At 37.9% G+C, this 17,004-nt stretch overlaps 1 protein-coding gene across 1 annotated transcript in view; it reads left to right on the forward strand.

Moving 5' to 3' along the window:
• The window catches only part of LOC123539959 (E3 ubiquitin-protein ligase UBR5-like), a 243,411-nt gene that overhangs the window by 26,978 nt on the left and 199,429 nt on the right, over positions 1-17,004 (forward strand). The window contains exons 31-43 of the mRNA XM_053526796.1: positions 83-268; positions 964-1,210; positions 3,191-3,340; positions 6,071-6,190; positions 6,538-6,785; positions 7,228-7,459; positions 8,452-9,780; positions 12,137-12,872; positions 13,675-13,770; positions 14,304-14,520; positions 15,122-15,301; positions 16,151-16,220; positions 16,560-16,831. Of these exons, the coding sequence (XP_053382771.1) occupies positions 83-268; positions 964-1,210; positions 3,191-3,340; positions 6,071-6,190; positions 6,538-6,785; positions 7,228-7,459; positions 8,452-9,780; positions 12,137-12,872; positions 13,675-13,770; positions 14,304-14,520; positions 15,122-15,301; positions 16,151-16,220; positions 16,560-16,831 (4,083 nt within the window). The remainder of the gene's footprint in view (positions 1-82; positions 269-963; positions 1,211-3,190; positions 3,341-6,070; positions 6,191-6,537; positions 6,786-7,227; positions 7,460-8,451; positions 9,781-12,136; positions 12,873-13,674; positions 13,771-14,303; positions 14,521-15,121; positions 15,302-16,150; positions 16,221-16,559; positions 16,832-17,004) is intronic.

Genomic DNA, 17,004 nt, shown 5'->3' on the forward strand with positions numbered 1-17,004 from the left:
CGGCTGTGTCTGAACAGACATTTTCATGATCTCCTAGACAGCACAGTTTATATATTCTAATTCTGCTATTTTATCTATCAAGGGAAGTGAGGAAATATTTAGTGTAGATCCACTGCCACCTAAAACATCCTCAGTGGACGAGTCTGCTCACTCTGTGTCGTACGTGACACACAGCGTACCAGATCGAGACTTGCCTAGTGATAGGGAGAACGTAGACCAGGGAGACAGAGATGAGGAAGAAATGATGCCAGTTGACATTGAGGAAGATGTAAGTTCTACATATCAGAAGTTATAAAGTTAAGTGTTTTGGCCACTCTCAAAACTCTCAAAACTCTTTAAACTCTGACTGGTTGCTTTTAAACAATTTCAGATTTGTCTGTTAATGACAAGGCTACATTTTGAGATTGGAGATGGAAATTTTACATTTGGGATCCCTGATTGTATACATCGGATTTCTGAGTTTGAAATTTAGGCTTGAAAATCAGAGTGCCAAATATTTAATGCTTCATAAATTTGATGTTATATTTTCAGATTAAAGTAACCACATCTGTCTCTGTTAAGTAACAAAAACTGTTGACTGAATGTATGGTGTTAAATTTTAGAATTAGACATTGGTTGATATATATCTTAAATTTTTTTTCTGAAACAATAAACTAGACTTTGTAGACTTTTATAACTTTAAAGGTGGCCAAGTGGTTGAGATTGCCTGCTCAAAATCACTTGTCTCTTACAACTTTGGGTTTTAAACCTCACTTGAGGTGTAGAATACTTTTATGTGCGGAAGCCATTCACCTCCATCTGGTTAGGCAAGGTCAGTGTTCTTCCTCCACCATTATAAACTGGAAAGACACTGTATTATCTATAATTTTTGTTGTTAATGCTGTTAATCCCTTAAAAACAAAACAAATTGAGAAGTTTAATCTTTATTGAAAATGCCTAGTTTTTGTGATATTTATTTTACAGATTGAGGTAGTAGGTGGTATTCTGATGGGTAACGAAGATGGTCACCAGTCAGATAATGATGACAGACAATCAGAACACTCTGAGCATGAACAGCAGCCCCCGGAACAGGACGATGTTGCTGAGAGCGACATGGATCTGGACCTGTTAGCCGAGTCTGAGAGTGATAGTGAGAGCATGCATAGTAACCAGGACAATGTTAGTGTACAGAGAAGTGCTGTTACCATGGCAACTGCAGGATCAGATGCTGGTAAGAATAAAGTTTTGTATGTTGACAACTGAAGAAAGGTTATAGAGCATTTCTTGTCTCTATAAATATTTTGTTTGATTAAAACACTGGATTATTAATAGTAATTTATGTGCAAGATAATAATGTCTGGTGATGAAATTTGATAAAATGATTTCCTGCCCGCAGTTGGCTTAATTATGTCTCCCCCAGGAGACATATTGTGTTTGCCCTGTCCGTCCGTCCGTCCTTCCATCCGTCCGTACGTCACACTTCATTTCCGAGCAATAACTGGAGAACCATTTGACCTAGAACCTTCAAACTTCATAGGGTTGTAGGGCTGCTGGAGTAGACGACCCCTATTGTTTTTGGGGTCACTCCGTCAAAGGTCAAGGTCACAGGGGCCTGAACATTGAAAACCATTTCCGATCAATAACTAGAGAACCACTTGACCCAGAATGTTGAAACTTCATAGGATGATTGGTCATGAAGAGTAGATGACCCCTATTGATTTTGGGGCCACTCCGTCAAAGGTCAAGGTCACAGGGGCCTGAACATTGAAAACCATTTCCGATCAATAACTAGAGAACCACTTGACCCAGAATGTTGAAACTTCATAGGATGATTGGTCATGAAGAGTAGATGACCCCTATTGATTTTGGGGTCACTCCGTCAAAGGTCAAGGTCACAGGGGTCTGAACATTGAAAACCATTTCCGATCAATAACTAGAGAACCACTTGACCCAGAATGTTGAAACTTCATAGGATGATTGGTCATGAAGAGTAGATGACCCCTATTGATTTTGTTGTCACTCCGTTAAAGGTCAACGTCACAGGGGCCTGAACATTGAAAACCATTTCCGGTCAGTAACTGGAGAACCACTTGACCCAGAATGTTGAAACTTAATAGGATGATTGGTCATGCAGAGTAGACGACCCCTAACGATTTTGGGTTCACTCTGTGAAAGGTCAAGGTCACAGGGGCCCGAACATGGAAAACCATTTCCGGTCAGTAACTTGAGAACCACTTGACCCAGAATGATGAAACTTCATAGGATGATTGGTCATGCAGAGTACATGACCCCTAACGATTTTAGGGTCACTCTGTTAAAGGTCAAGGCCACAGGGGCCTGAACATGGAAAACCATTTCCAATCAATAACTTGAGAACCTCTCGACCCAGAATGTTGAAACTTCATAGGATGATTGTTCATGCAGAGTAAATGACCTCTATTGTTTTTGGGGTCACTCCATTAAAGGTCAAGGTCACAGGGGCCCGAACATCGATAACCAGTTCCGATGAATAACTTGAGAACCACTTGACCCAGAATGTTGAAACTTCATAGGATGATTGAACATGCAGAGTAGATGACCCCTATTGATTTTGGGGTCAGTCTATTAAAGGTCAAGGTCACAGTGGCCTGTTCATGTAAAATCATTTTTTGGAAATAACTTGAGAAGCACTTGACCTACAATGTTGAAACTTAATAGGATGATTGGACATGCAGAGTAGATGACCTCTATTTATTTTGAGGTCACTTGATCAAAGGTCAAGGTCACAGGAGCCTGAACAGTGACTTGAGAACCACTAGGCCAAGAGTGTTGAAATTTAGCGGGATGACTGGACATGCCAAGTAGATGATCCTTATTGCAGCCAACCATCAGTGACTCTTTGACTTTCGCTCCTGACCCCTATTGACTTCTTGCCTATAGGACTTTGCATTGGGGGAGACATGCGCTTTTTTACAAAAGCATTTTCTAGTTATGTTTGCATATGCCTTAGACCTGTTGCTTTTACATGGAAATATTAAGGATCTGCTTTCCATGAAGCTTTTCAAAATGAAATAGGAATAAATGTCAGTCAAAATTTTTTTTTCGAAAAGAAAAAAAAGCCATTGCTATAGAATACCAGATTTTGGATCGACAGAGAAGCTATTTTTGAGAAATTTTCCTTGCTCAAAAGTTGTATATATTTCTGAAGGGAAAATGCTACTTTGTAATGTAGGTATGGGAAGTTTGGCTCACTTCTCGGACTCTGGTGAATCGTCCAATCAGGAAGAAGAGTACGAGAGCGAGGGTGGTGACAGTGAGGAACATGAAGGGGAAGATCTTGGCACACTGGATGAACAGCTTGAACGTAGAAATAATGCTACATGTATGTCTTTACCCGTTTCCTATAGATATAAAATCAGTTCTTTTTTCTTTAAGCACATTGTATATGGTTAAAATAGGTAATTTTCATGGCTCAGAAAATTTAGTCACTTGGTTTTAGTTCTTCATTTAGGGCAGTACTTAAACCAATTAGACTTTGCTTGGAAATGCGTCTCATCTATCTGCTATCACAGATGTTTAACAGTTGTTCTAATTATCAAGTACTGGGAGAAAAAGACAGTTTTTGGGTTGGAAATATTTACTTACAACATTCAAGATGTCGAAGTTGGGACGTAAAAGATCACTGTTGAATATGTAATTTGCCAGTCAGATTCAGAAGAAATGATTTAAAGAGTCTGTAGTTATGCTATTACCAAGAAGGTACCATCAGAAGATTTGCATCTTCCTTTTTTTACTAGCTTGGTTTTAAGTACATTGTAATTAAGATTACCAATTAGGGACCCTCAGAAGGGATTCCTCTTGGTGTTTACTTCGAAGATGGTTGTTATTGAAGTAAATTAATCACAGGCGATCTTTTCACCTCATGTAACTGCCCAGGCTAAGTGACTTTCATGTTATTGAATAACTAGTAGTCAAGCATCAATTTTTAGCTCACCTGAGCACGAAGTGCTCAAAGGTGAGCTTTTGTGATCACCCTGTGTCCGTCGTCCGTCATCAACAATTAGACTGTTAACACTCTAGAGGTCACAATTTTGGCTCAGTTGTAATGACACTTGGTCAGAATGTTACCCTCAATAAAATCTTGGACCAGTTCGATATTGGGTCATCTGGGGTCAAAAACTAGGTCACCAGGTCAAATCAAAGGAAAAGCTTGTTAACACTCTAGAGGTCACATTTTTGGCCCAATCTTAATGAATCTTGGTTAGAATGTTACCCTCAGTAAAATCTTGGATGAGTTCGATATTAGGTCATCTGGGGTCAAAAACTAGGTCACCAGGACAAATCAAAGGAAAAGCTTGTTTACATTCTAGAGGTCACAATTTTGGCCAAATCTTAATGAAACTTGGTCAGAATGTTACCCTCAATAAAATCTTGGATGAGTTCGATATTGGGTCATCTGGGGTCAAAAACTAGGTCACCAGGTCAAATCAAAGGAAAAGCTTGTTAACACTCTAGAGGTCACAGTTTTTGCCCAATCTTAATGAAACTTGGTCAGAGTGTTATCCACAGTAAAATCTTGGACGAGTTCGATATTGGGTCATCTGGGGTCAAAAACTAGGTCACCTGGTCAGATCAAAGGAAAAGCTTGTTAACACCCTAGAGGTCACATTTTTGGCCCAATCTTAATGAAACTTGGTTAGAATGTTACCCTCAGTAAAATATTTGATGAGTTCGATATGGGGTCATCTGGGGTCAAAAACTAGGTCACCAGGTCAGATCAAAGGAAAAGCTTGTTAACGCTCTAGAGATCACATTTTTGGCCCAATCTTAACGAAATTTGGTCAGAATGTTACTCTTAATAAAATCTTGGAGGATTTCGATATTGGGTCATCTGGGATCAAAAACTAGGTCACCAGGTCAAATCAAAGGAAAAGCTTGTTAACACTGTAGAGGCCCCATTTATGACTATATCTTCATGAAATTTGATCAGAATATTAATCTAGATGCTCTCAAGGTCCAGTTTGAATCTGGGTCATGTAGGATCAAAAACTAGGTCACCCCGTCAAATCAAAGGAAAAGCTAGTTTACACTATAGAGGCCACATTTATGACCATATCTTAATGAAACATGGTCAAAATGTTAATATTGATGATCTATAGGTCAAGTTCAAATCTGGGTCAGGTGGGGTCAAAAACTAGGTCACTAGGTCAAATCAAAGGAAAAGCTTGTTAACACTCTAGAGGCCACATTAATGACTTTATCTTCATGAAACTTAGAATGTTAAATTTGATGATCTTTAGGTCAAGTTCGAATCTGGGTCATGTTGTATCAAAAACTAGGTCACCGGGTCAAATCAAAGGAAATGCTAGTTAACACTTTTGAGGCCACATTTATGACCATATCTTAATGAAACTTGGTCAGAATGTTGATCTTGATGATCTATAGGTCAAGTTCAAATCTGGGTCAGGTGGGGTCAAAATCTAGGCCACGAGGTCAAATCAAAGGAAAAGCTTATTAACACTCTAGCGGCCATGTCTATGACTGTATCTTCATGAAACTTAGAATGTTAATCTTGATGATTTTTAGAGATCAAAAACTAGGTCACCCCGTCAAATCAAAGGAAAAGCTAGTTTACACTGTAGAAGCCACATTTATGACCATAGAAGCCACATTTATGACCATATCTTAATGAAACATGGTCAAAATGTTAATGTTGATGATATATAAGTCAAGTTCAAATCTGGGTCAGGTGGGGTCAAAAACTAGGTCACTAGGTCAAATCAAAGGAAAAGCTAGTTAACACTCTAGAGGCCACATTTATGACTGTATCTTCATGAAACTTAGTCAGAATGTTAATCTTGATGATCTTTAGGTCAAGTTCAAATCTGGGTCATGTGGGGTCAAAAACTAGGTCACCGGGTCAAATCAAAGGAAAAGCTAGTTAACACTTTAGAGACCACATCTTCATGAAACTTGGTCAGAATGTTAATCTTGATGATCTTTAGGTCAAAGGGTCAAGTGAGCGATACAGGGCTTTCATGGCCCTCTTGTATGAGAATTTTTTTGTGTACAGTAATAAATTTTAAGGTAACCGTTGGTGTCTTGTTTTCAGCAAGCCAAGGCCAGAGAACATTGCAAGCCCCTCAGACAATGCAGTGGGCAATCAGACAGAGAGAGCCCCAGAGTACACGGGCCCCACCCACAGTGGCTACAACTACAGCCACCACTGCAGGTAAGCTCATACGTTGTCATCCGGAAACTAGGTTCATGAGTTAGCAAGTACTAAGTCTTGGTTTTGAAACAAAGATTTGGCAAGAATTTTTGTAAAATGATCAGTTCATTTCATTGGGTTTTGGCTGAAAGGTTTAGTGGTTGTTAGCTTTTTTTATCATCATTGATAAACAACTTATTCTATTGTTGTTAAGATTGGTAGATGACAACAGTACATTTGTATTCATGTTGCTGCTGCAGAAAATCTGCATGTTGTAGCAGTTTATATTTTTAGAGATGATGCTGTTTCATATTCAGGAATGCAAAATTGTATAAATGTCTGCAAAAAATACCTATCTTATTTTTTAGGAGGTGGGAGTAGCTTAATATACATAGATCCCTCAAATCTCCGCCGCACAACAGTGACAACAACTGCGGCTGTGACACCAGAGGCTCCCATAACCATGGCTACCACATGCAGTCAGCTGGCAAGGTCATTTGGTATTGTGGTACGTCAGATAGCGGACCTGTTAACCATGCTGCAGGACTACCATGCTCTCGCCCCAACGTTACCACGGATACTAGATATATCTGACCAGGAGGCCCTAGAACTCCAGGTAAATTAAGAAAGCCTCTTGTTTTAAGATTTGTTTTTGGGTTGTTACATTTCTTTTCTCTTTGATACCAATTACAAAGTTAAAGAAATATCAAATGTTTTTTATAAAAAATATAATATCACTTGTTTAAAGGTAAATGTTTCTTATTTAATGAAGGCAGTCAAATTAAGTCTCCACATGGAAAAAGATAGAACAAATTTCTGCTGAGTCCATGTTAAGTGTCGCATAATTCGCCTCCCTGGAATTTTGTGTGTTAATACTGCTGGAAACTGGTTTTGCAAATGGTAATATCCGACTCTTGACAGAGCCTTGTTACCATCTAAACAATGAGTAAAATATCCCTGTCTACAGCAACAACTGGTGAAAGTCCTAGCACTCACAAAAATCCTTGTTCATCCATTGGCCAAATTACCTCACTGATTTGACTTCTTGTATTTTGCAGCTGTATTTAGAGTACCAGTTAAAGCCAACATGGGACTGGTTGATCACAATATTGGACTCTACAGAAGCCCAGTTGAGATTCGGGTCTGCCCTGAGCAATACATCTGACCCAGCAAACCCCAGTCATCCCCTGTGCCATGCTAGGACAGCTCGAGAACGAACCCGGAGAGAGGAGACACCAATTTTACAAGTCGTTGATACAAGACGTCGACAAAGATTTGGTGCTCTTGGAGGTATAATTTCCGTGTTATAAATCTCGGAAAGTGTGATTTAAAACTATAAAAGGTCAAGAATTTAAACAGATACTGTGGAGTAATTTATATTCGTTGGAGACTTATTTTCATAGTTATGTCAATCCATAAAATTTAATCGGAACAAAATTGATATTTGTGGGGGTCTTATTTTTTTTGGTTGAGTAAATTTATGAAATCAAATCGCAACAAACCAGTAAAATTCCCATTCATTTTATTTTTGAGCTTTGAATTACATAAATTCATATTCCCAGGAAATAGCTGTTTCAAATTTGCGTGCCAACAAACAAACAATTTCATACTATTTGGACATAAGTAGTGGATTAAAAGTCTGCTATGTCCTATATTCTGTACCAGGATGCAATTTATAATGACAACATTAACATTTCAAACGTACAAAAAAAAAACTGCCAGGAAATTTTGTAAAAAGAAATGTTCATCTGGGCAAACAACATTCTTTTTAGTTTTTTTACTACATAGAAAACTGAGGGAAAGCTTTGGTCATTAAAGTATGTAACTTTGAAAATCAATGCACATAATTAGGACAATAACAATCTCAGTCCTTCGGTATTCTGAATTGAGCTGCGCCATGAGAAAACCAACATAGTGGCTTTGTGACCAGCATGGATCCAGACCAGCCTGCGCATCCGCGCAGTCAGGTCAGGATCCATGCTGTTTGCTAACAGTTTATCTAATTGCAACAGACTTTAAAAGTGAACAGCATGGATCCTGACCAGACTGCGCGGATGCGCAGGCTGGTCTGGATCCATGCTGGTCGCAGACCCAGTATGTTGGTTTTCTCATGGCACGGCTCATTTAATGTTACCTATCCAGGAATAAATTTGGAATGATGTTTATGCCATTTTGATGAAAAGAAATTGTAATTGAATCGAAAAATCCAGGAATGAAAAGCTTACTTCTTGTTTACAGAATTTAATAAATGTTTATGAACAATTTATACTGTTACATTGTAGGTACATCAGACCATGGTAGTAATGCTAGGAGAGATTTCCTGAACTACGCACTGTCATTGATGAGGTCTCACAACAATGAGCACTCTGACTCGCTTCCAGTGATAGATATAGCCTCGTTACGACATGTTGCTTACGTCTTCGATGCCCTGATTTACTACATGAGGAGTGGGACTGATACAGATACAGATGTTCTACGAGACGGAATATCTGTGATATCATGGCAGGAGCATGATGAAAACGAGAATGATGACCATGATGATGATTTAAACAATGCAATGTCAATGGACACAGAAAGTATAGATGGCGACGGTGAAATGTCGGGAAAGCAAGGACGCAAACATTCATTTTTTCAAAGATCTGACTCAACTCTATTTTTGGGTTGTCCGCCACCTGATCCCTTTCAGACACCGCTTGTTCAAGCTTTGCCACTGGCTGATCAGCCACATCTGTTGCAGCCAAATGCAAGGCGGGAAGATCTATTTGGTGTAGCAAAACAGACTGTCGTTCCTAATTCTACAGTTGATGACAAGAATATACCTGGTAGTGAAAGTGTGCTTGATAAACTACCACTGCATTTATCTTTATCTGTTAGAGTGCCAGAATCCCAATCTGGAGTGTCTGGTAAAATTCAGACTGATTCACAATCGAGTGTTCCTGGTGGAAATAATGATAACCAGTCTAATACAGGTGCTAGTGTTATTGTACGATCAGCAACATATCAACCAGCACCAGTCTGGGATTCCGGTGATCCCTCAATATCTTCTCCTTTTTTCTCGTCAGCATATGATGCAAATGTTCCAACTACAAGAGCGTCAACACAGGGCGAGGCAAGTACAATACAGACCACAGTGCAATCTAGTACTCCAACTGTACGGAGTATTTATCCAGTGGTTAATGTCTCCTTGACACCACAGGTAACCACAGAAAGGGCAGAAGTTCATCAGCCAAGTGTCATAGTTCATTCAAGTACAGCCATGTCGGCTAATGTATCAGTTGCAAATATGTCGTCTGCCAGCATGGGAGGCAATCTGTTGTCGGCAAGTTCACCGATATTCAATATCAGTGATCCCATGCCTAGTGATTTAAGAACTACTGCTGTGAATATACCTTTGACTTCAGAATCTGTTATTACATCAGCGCCATCCCCATCAAGGGCTCCGTCCTCTACCCCAGTAATTATACAACAGTCGGGAAGCGTGCAAGGGTTACCAGGTCACTCTGAATCTCCTGTTTCCATGGTGATGGCACCAGTTACCTCAGATGTGAACCAGTCACAGAACACAGCAGTCATCGCCAGTCAGTCACCTTCAAGAAGCCAAACTGCAACAGGTATTTTTCATCATGATTTTTTGCAAAGTAAAGAGCTTATGTAATCACATTTTTAGACCCTTTTGAATCTTACTTTGTCATGCTCTTGTAACCGTCAAAAATTGAGTAGTGGGTAGTTTCTTTCTTTCCTAGAAATGTTCTAAAATGTTACAATATTCTGAATGTATGGTCATTTTCCAGTCAGTAGGAACCAGGACATAATTTGTCATGTAATTGTTCTGTTTTGGTGCTTAAAAGAGCTACCTGCTTACATCTAAATCATTCCAATAGTTTATTCCAATTTTTCCTTGACTCAAAATTTGTGTAGAGTACTCTGACCTTCAGTGGAATGTATGGTGATGAAAGGATTTAGAGTTTGATGAGAAGGCAAGGCTAATGTCCACTGTACAGATTTGTTGCAGGGAAAAAAAAACAACTTAAAAGTCTGTCATATACATATATAGGGAGACCCATTTTGTAATAATATTGTCATGATATTGAAATGAAGGAACCCAGTTAGACCTTCAAAATGTTCCATTTGTAAAAGTTACCACAAGACTGAAAATTATTTCTGATCAATTGCTGGAGATAACATTAGCAGTCAGGGGTGTAACTGTTTAAAGTTATCGCCGATTATAACCCATTTGAGTTACTGCTTATACTTTCATAACTTGTTTCAGTTATCATAAAATATTACAAAGCCCTCCTGTGCCAATTCTTCATTATGAATGAGACTAATGCAAAAATTTCCTGAATCCATGACCTTTTATCTTTCCAGCTATGCAGTAAATTTTTTTACGCAAGGCTGATAAAGTTTTACGCAGAAGTTTTAAAGCTATAAAACTCTTAACATCCCATTATGCTTATCAGGTCATGATCAGACTAAAAGAGAATTTGATTTGCCACAGTTTGCTACTAATTACACATTAAAGGTCACTTTGTGAGAACAGCAAAACAACTTTTTTTTAATAACTTACCTGAGTTAACTATACTTTTATAACTAATACAGGTTATAAAATGCTTGAAAAAATAACTGAAATAAGTTACATAACTTGAAACAGTTACACCCCTGACTGATTAGTCAAATAGTGTGTTACCATTAGATGGTCCCTATATTACATCTGGGGTCAGCATGACAAAGGTCAGGGTCATAGTTACCTGGAAACTAAAATTTTTTTTAATGGTTTATGATCAATAGTTGGTGAATGCTTAATGCCATTAAACTTCATGACCTTACTGGTCAGGGGTCATTAGGTAAAAGGTCAAGGTCACAGCATAGTTGAGACAGAAAATTGCTCGCCCAGTCACCTCCCAACAGACTATCTTGAAGAGCATACAGGGATCAGCCTACAAGGCGATTTGAGCGATATCGTCGCTTTAAAGTCGGCCACTTCGCCTAATTATCGCCTCCGGGCGAAATCCAAGTCGCCGAGTTTTTCAGCGAGTTATTATCTGTTTACTTAAAGTTGCAAAACTTGATGCATATTCTAGATTAAATTATCGATAAATCCATAGTCAACCCCGCCTACTCGCCTGTCAAACTTCAGCCAATCGTAGCGTTAATATCTAACAGTGTCAATCAATAATATTGTAAGGCGCCATTTTGAAAATTTTCAATCGGCGTGTAAAAAGCCGATAAACGTAACGAGAGCATGATTTTATGCAACAATTGTATATTATTCTTTCATTTTATTAAAGATTACTTCAAAAATTATTTCAATTACCATAATTACGGTCAATTTCTGTAAATGAACGGCTCGGGTACTGTGGATAAAAAATGATTTCGCGGACGTCAGAACTGCCGTACAAAATATTGTAAAAAGATCGCCATTAACTACGAGTTTGGTATTATTTTCGAAAAAAAAAAAAAAAAAATTAAATGTATAAATCTGAACAAGTTGGTGCAAAAATCGGGCATTATAAAAGAATCGAAACATTAATGAAAATTTTTTCGCCGTTCTGATCGTGTACCTGTTAAATTTACGAATTTCGGACATGTAAATTTCGGATAAAAATTTGAAGGCGACTTTTTCATAGCTAAGTTTATACTTTATTTAGAAATTCATGAAAATGATAATGCAAGAATCAATTTCCTTAAATAATTACTGTTTATAAGTTACAGCTAAACCCATAGAAAGTGGATATATATAGGCAAGAAACTGAATGCTATGCCGATGCTTCTCCTTAAATTTCTCAACTTCTCCCTAAATTCTGTCACTTCTCCCTAAAATTTTGACCTAGGCTGATCCCTGGCATATGTGTTTTAGCAATAGCTCTTGTTTTCTTTTTTTCTCGTGTACTTCAGTGAAGTCTGTTCTTTTCATACATTTATATTATTGCCTGCATATGTACTAAATATTGATATGTTTTCTTTCAGCTTCACTGGAGAGAGATTTAGAGGTTTCTAGTCAAGAGACAAGTTTAGATCTCAGTACCAATCAAGCAAGGTCGGCTACTGTAACAAGTGATTCTAGTGCTGCTGACAGTTCTCAAAGTACACAACCTGTTGCAATGGACATGTCAGTTTCCATGGAAATGACCACAGGGGGGTCGCTATCGTACCAAGATAGTGCAGGAAGCAGTGGTATAGCAGTGAGCAGTAATGTGACAGATACCGTGGCAACAGCCTCTGATAGGTCAGTTCCGCTGCAGTCACAGCTCTCTGGTAGCAGTGGGGTTACCGAGTATAGTGTAACTGGGGAGAGTCCAGTTCGACCTGGTGCCAGGTCTGATTCTCTACAAGGCAGCTCACTGGGAGGGAGTCAGGGAGCAATGTCGGTTGCACCAAGTTTCCCAGACTCTTCACCAATAACTCCACCAAGCCATGGTATTGCAGGTTCAAGTCTTTCTCAGACTGACTCTTCATACCCAGAAAATACAAGCAACTCAGAAATCGGAAGTTTGGATCTTTCTCGTGTAGAGGGTAGAAGTCTGGACCTGAGTTCAGGCAGATCTAGTGATACTGGTTCCAGCCAGGTTGCAGGTTCAAGCCGGACTCAAGACATGCCATTAAGTATGGATACAGATGGTTCCCTGGATTTAAGCAAGTCAGCAGCAGCTTTAACCACGCTACAACCAGTACCAGCTCGACCAACAGCTACACCAAACAACAGGTTAGGAAAGATATATTTTAGATGTTCTGAAGGTGATAAAAGTCATTTATTTTGGTGGAGCATTAAGCTGGCTATAAAATTCTTATCGCAACAATTGAGAATATTTTTGGAAGAAAAATGTCTTATTACATTTTAAATAATAGAATTTTAATAAAAGACATCATTTGGAATAGAATTGGAATTTTACTTAATGTGAAATGGATAATTTTTTATAGAGACTAATTTTCATGGATTTTATTGTCGAGTTAATCCACAAAATTAGGTACTGCCAAACACCTAAAATTCACATTCATTTCGTATTCAGATGTCAATATCTACAAAACTAATATCCCCACGAAATAGCTACTCCAAAAAAAAAAAACCCAAAAAAACATAAAGCATAAAATTTTGTCTACAAAATCTCACTTTAATGACACAGCATGTTGAAAGTCATTTATGTTTTCACTTAACAAATTTTGAATTTATTTTTATTACAAATAATAGATAGGAAATTCTGTAGTCTTGTGAAAATCAAATATTTCAAATAACCTGTTTAATTTTTGGCGCGTAACAAATTCGTAAATATGTTAAAAAGTTAATGCTGTGTTTAAATCACTTGTGCCATTTAATGTTGCCATTGAAACAAAATTGGGTATCCCCGTTTTATTTTATTTTTTAAAGATCTTCATTTCCTTGCAGTTTTGATGAACATGGGAGAGTTCCTACAACAATTTTATTCATAAAGGTTTTTTATAAAGATTTGAATGATCTTACTTCTTTCCTACAAAGTAAAATGAACTGCTTGTTATTTTGTTTGTTTCAGCTCTGTGGATACACCGATGGACATGGTTGGAGCCAATGAGAATGTCTCGAATACTGTTGACATAGAAACCTCCCAGGGTTCACAGGCTGCATCCAGGTAAAGAGGAAACATGATAATATTTAAAATCATTCTGTCAGGATAATATAAAATTCAGGCAGTAACTGTGTTCTTAAAGATAAGGGTGAAAAAAAATCATGCAAGTCTCGACAGTAATGTTTGGAATAGGTGAAACTTTCCAGGTCAGTGTTGTACAAAAAAAATCCTGGTTCCCAATTAATGTGTGATAGCATAATTCCACTTATTATGCTAATTTTAAACATATATATTGGTTTTATGTCATAGATATGTATAGGTTAAACTGTCAATTATTAGTTTATTTGGGAGCATTTTCAAGACGTCGGAGTTTGTCAGCGATGAAAAGAAAAGTGTTGATCAGGTCATGGATCACTTATTGGCGATCTGTCAGTGCTGTGAACATTGTAGATGATAAGGCAAAAGTGCTTATAATAGTTGTGATGATCATCTTATCTGCCTTTCCTACCCAAAAATACTTTATATGCATCGGTTGTATAAATCAAGCTTGTATTTGTGAGAATTAACTAAGATAACCTGACATTTTTGTCATGTAGACAACCTCCAACCAGATCTCAGATGATATCCCATGATGCACTGCTAGGAAGATGGCGGTTAGCATTGGATCTGTTTGGACGTGTCTTTTGTGACGACGTAGGGGCCGAGCAGGGCTCAGTGATAAGCGAGCTTGGTGGATTTCCAGTGAAGGAGAGTAAGTTCCGACGAGAGATGGAGAAAATACGCAACTCACAGCAGAGAGATCTTAGTCTTGAGGTAGGGGTCAAATCTTTTTGATTATTAGTTTATAATTTTTCTGTTTTGCAGATATCCTATTTGATGGTCTTTAACATGCATTGAAAGTTTTCATTTAATGATACTGCAAAGAACCTTTCCAAAGCACCATGCAACTTCAAGATGGTGTAGTTTTAATGTGTAATTATAAACCAACAAATTGGTAGTCTTTGCAGCATGTTTAGATAACACTTGTTTGAAGACTATTAGCATTTTATGTTGTTGAATTTATTTGTTTAACTGTGATGCTTGTAAGACTTGGAAAGAATTTGAGGAACAACTGAGATAGTTCTTTGCCAATAAAAGTCAACAGTCACTACTTATATTCTTTCTTTTTAAGTCTCCTTTTGTCCCATGGACAGTGTCACAGATTTCATTTGAACAGCTCATTTGCAGGACCATAAATTTAAAGTAAACAGTGCAGGGATCATGACATTGATACCTCATTCTTCATGATGTTTTTACTATAGAAAGTTACAACATTAATCCAATGCTTTTCATTTTGATTTTTTTTTTCACAAAAGAAATTGAACTACTGTACTGTGCTTCTTACTGTTAATTTGTAAATTTATAAATATTTCAGGTTGTGAGATCTAGAAACCAGCTAATTACTCAGTCTTTCAAACAGTTAAATACATACTTTAACCGCCGTACTAATACAAGCGGACCGCCACTTGCTGTGCATAGGGTCAAGGTCACATTTACTGATGAGCCGGGAGAGGGAAGCGGAGTGGCCCGGAGTTTCTATACTGCCTTAGCTAATGTAAGATATATCTTCTTGAAATGTTTACACAACTAATTATTGTTAGATTTAAGATGATGGACCTGTTAAGACAGTCAGCAGTTTCCATTTTTTTTTCATATTTTTCATATGCAGTTTCAGCATGCTTCTGTTATTATAAAAAAGGAATTTCTATTACAGCTGAAATATGCCAGTTTAGCAGTTAGTATGTTAGCACGCAGGTATTGCCATGTACATTTTGTATTATCATGGGTCCACTTCCTCAACCCTTACCCTGCTGAATTTCTAATATAATAAGTATGATGAACTTGTTCATCTTTCAATTTGTATGGTGTCATTAACTGTTTAAAGGGGTGCTTACCAAAAAGATACTGACTGAATGGTGAACCATGCAGATCTGGATGTACAGGCTTATCATGATCTGCACTGGTCGCAAAGAAAGAATCAATTGTGTCCCAACATTATAAAGATTAAGTCCTACAAACACAGTTCATAGTTCATGGTAACTTCATAGTTCATGGTAACTTTTCTGAATGCATGATGAGGAGTGGCTCGTAGTATTATTCCACCCCAGTGAGAAACCAGCAGTGACCAAAATGCCTTCCTCACTTGAAAGAATTCGACTCCAACTTAAGCCTGCATTGGTGGAGTGCTAGTGAATCAAAGTTACTATCCTTAACCAATTGGTCAAAGAGGCCTGCAAAACTTTTATGTATTAACTCGGTCTTGAAATTGAGTGTTGGCAAGGCTGCTTGTTAGGACAGGTCTCAATATTTAGTTTTATAGCAGTTACATTGACAGTTGTAAACCAGATACCATTGTTTACTCATACTTGTATAATACTGAAGCAACTGGTGTTACGTATTTCAGGCGGTGCTGTCACAAGAAAAGTTACCTCCCCTTGAGAGTATAATGGTTGGCAGCAAAAGTTTACAATACAGTAAGTACCAAGCTACTATCAAGACCAATGCTGAGGACTCATTAAGTTTTGTTGGCATGAAATTACATGGTTCCTGCACAATGAGTATTAAGGGGAGATTATTGAATTCAAATTTCAAAAATGAAAAATAGTAGACATGTTATATTGCTTCTTGTTGATATTTTTACTTACTATTACAACCACAAAAGGATAACACCTTTCTTACCCCACCCAGAATAGTAATCATTTCACAGTTAACAAGATAGAGATGTCAAAAGTAAAGATATTTGTTCCATCTCCTTCATATGTGTTGATTAGAGATAAACAAGAAACTTTATTTATTTTGATGTGTATTTTTAGATCTAATCCAGAGATTGAGAACGAGGGAGAGAGAACGTGAGCGTGAGCGAGAGAGACAACGCACGTCTTCATCCCAGAGACGCAGTAGTAGAGAACGTGACTCCAGACGCACTCTTTCATACGATGCACCACCATTTTACATGCCATCTGATGCAAATCCAAACCCTTCCAGCAATCCGGAGCCCCCACCAGAGGGCAGCAGTGATACAATGACACAATATAGGCGGCAGCTCGGCGAGAGGTTATTCCCCAGAGTCAGAGCACTCCAGCCGGTAAGATATTGCTTGTGCATTAGGTTTGAAGCATTTTGTAGCTAGTGTTACAACTATAAATGTGTCACAAATAAATTTTATAATGTCTCCTCGAGTTTGTGCCATTGCTTTCTCCTATGTTTGTTTCTGAATGTATTCCCACCTAAATCAGAGATGGAAAAAAATTAATTAAG

Source organism: Mercenaria mercenaria, chromosome 16, assembly GCF_021730395.1.
Source record: "Mercenaria mercenaria strain notata chromosome 16, MADL_Memer_1, whole genome shotgun sequence".
NCBI lineage: Eukaryota > Metazoa > Mollusca > Bivalvia > Venerida > Veneridae > Mercenaria > Mercenaria mercenaria.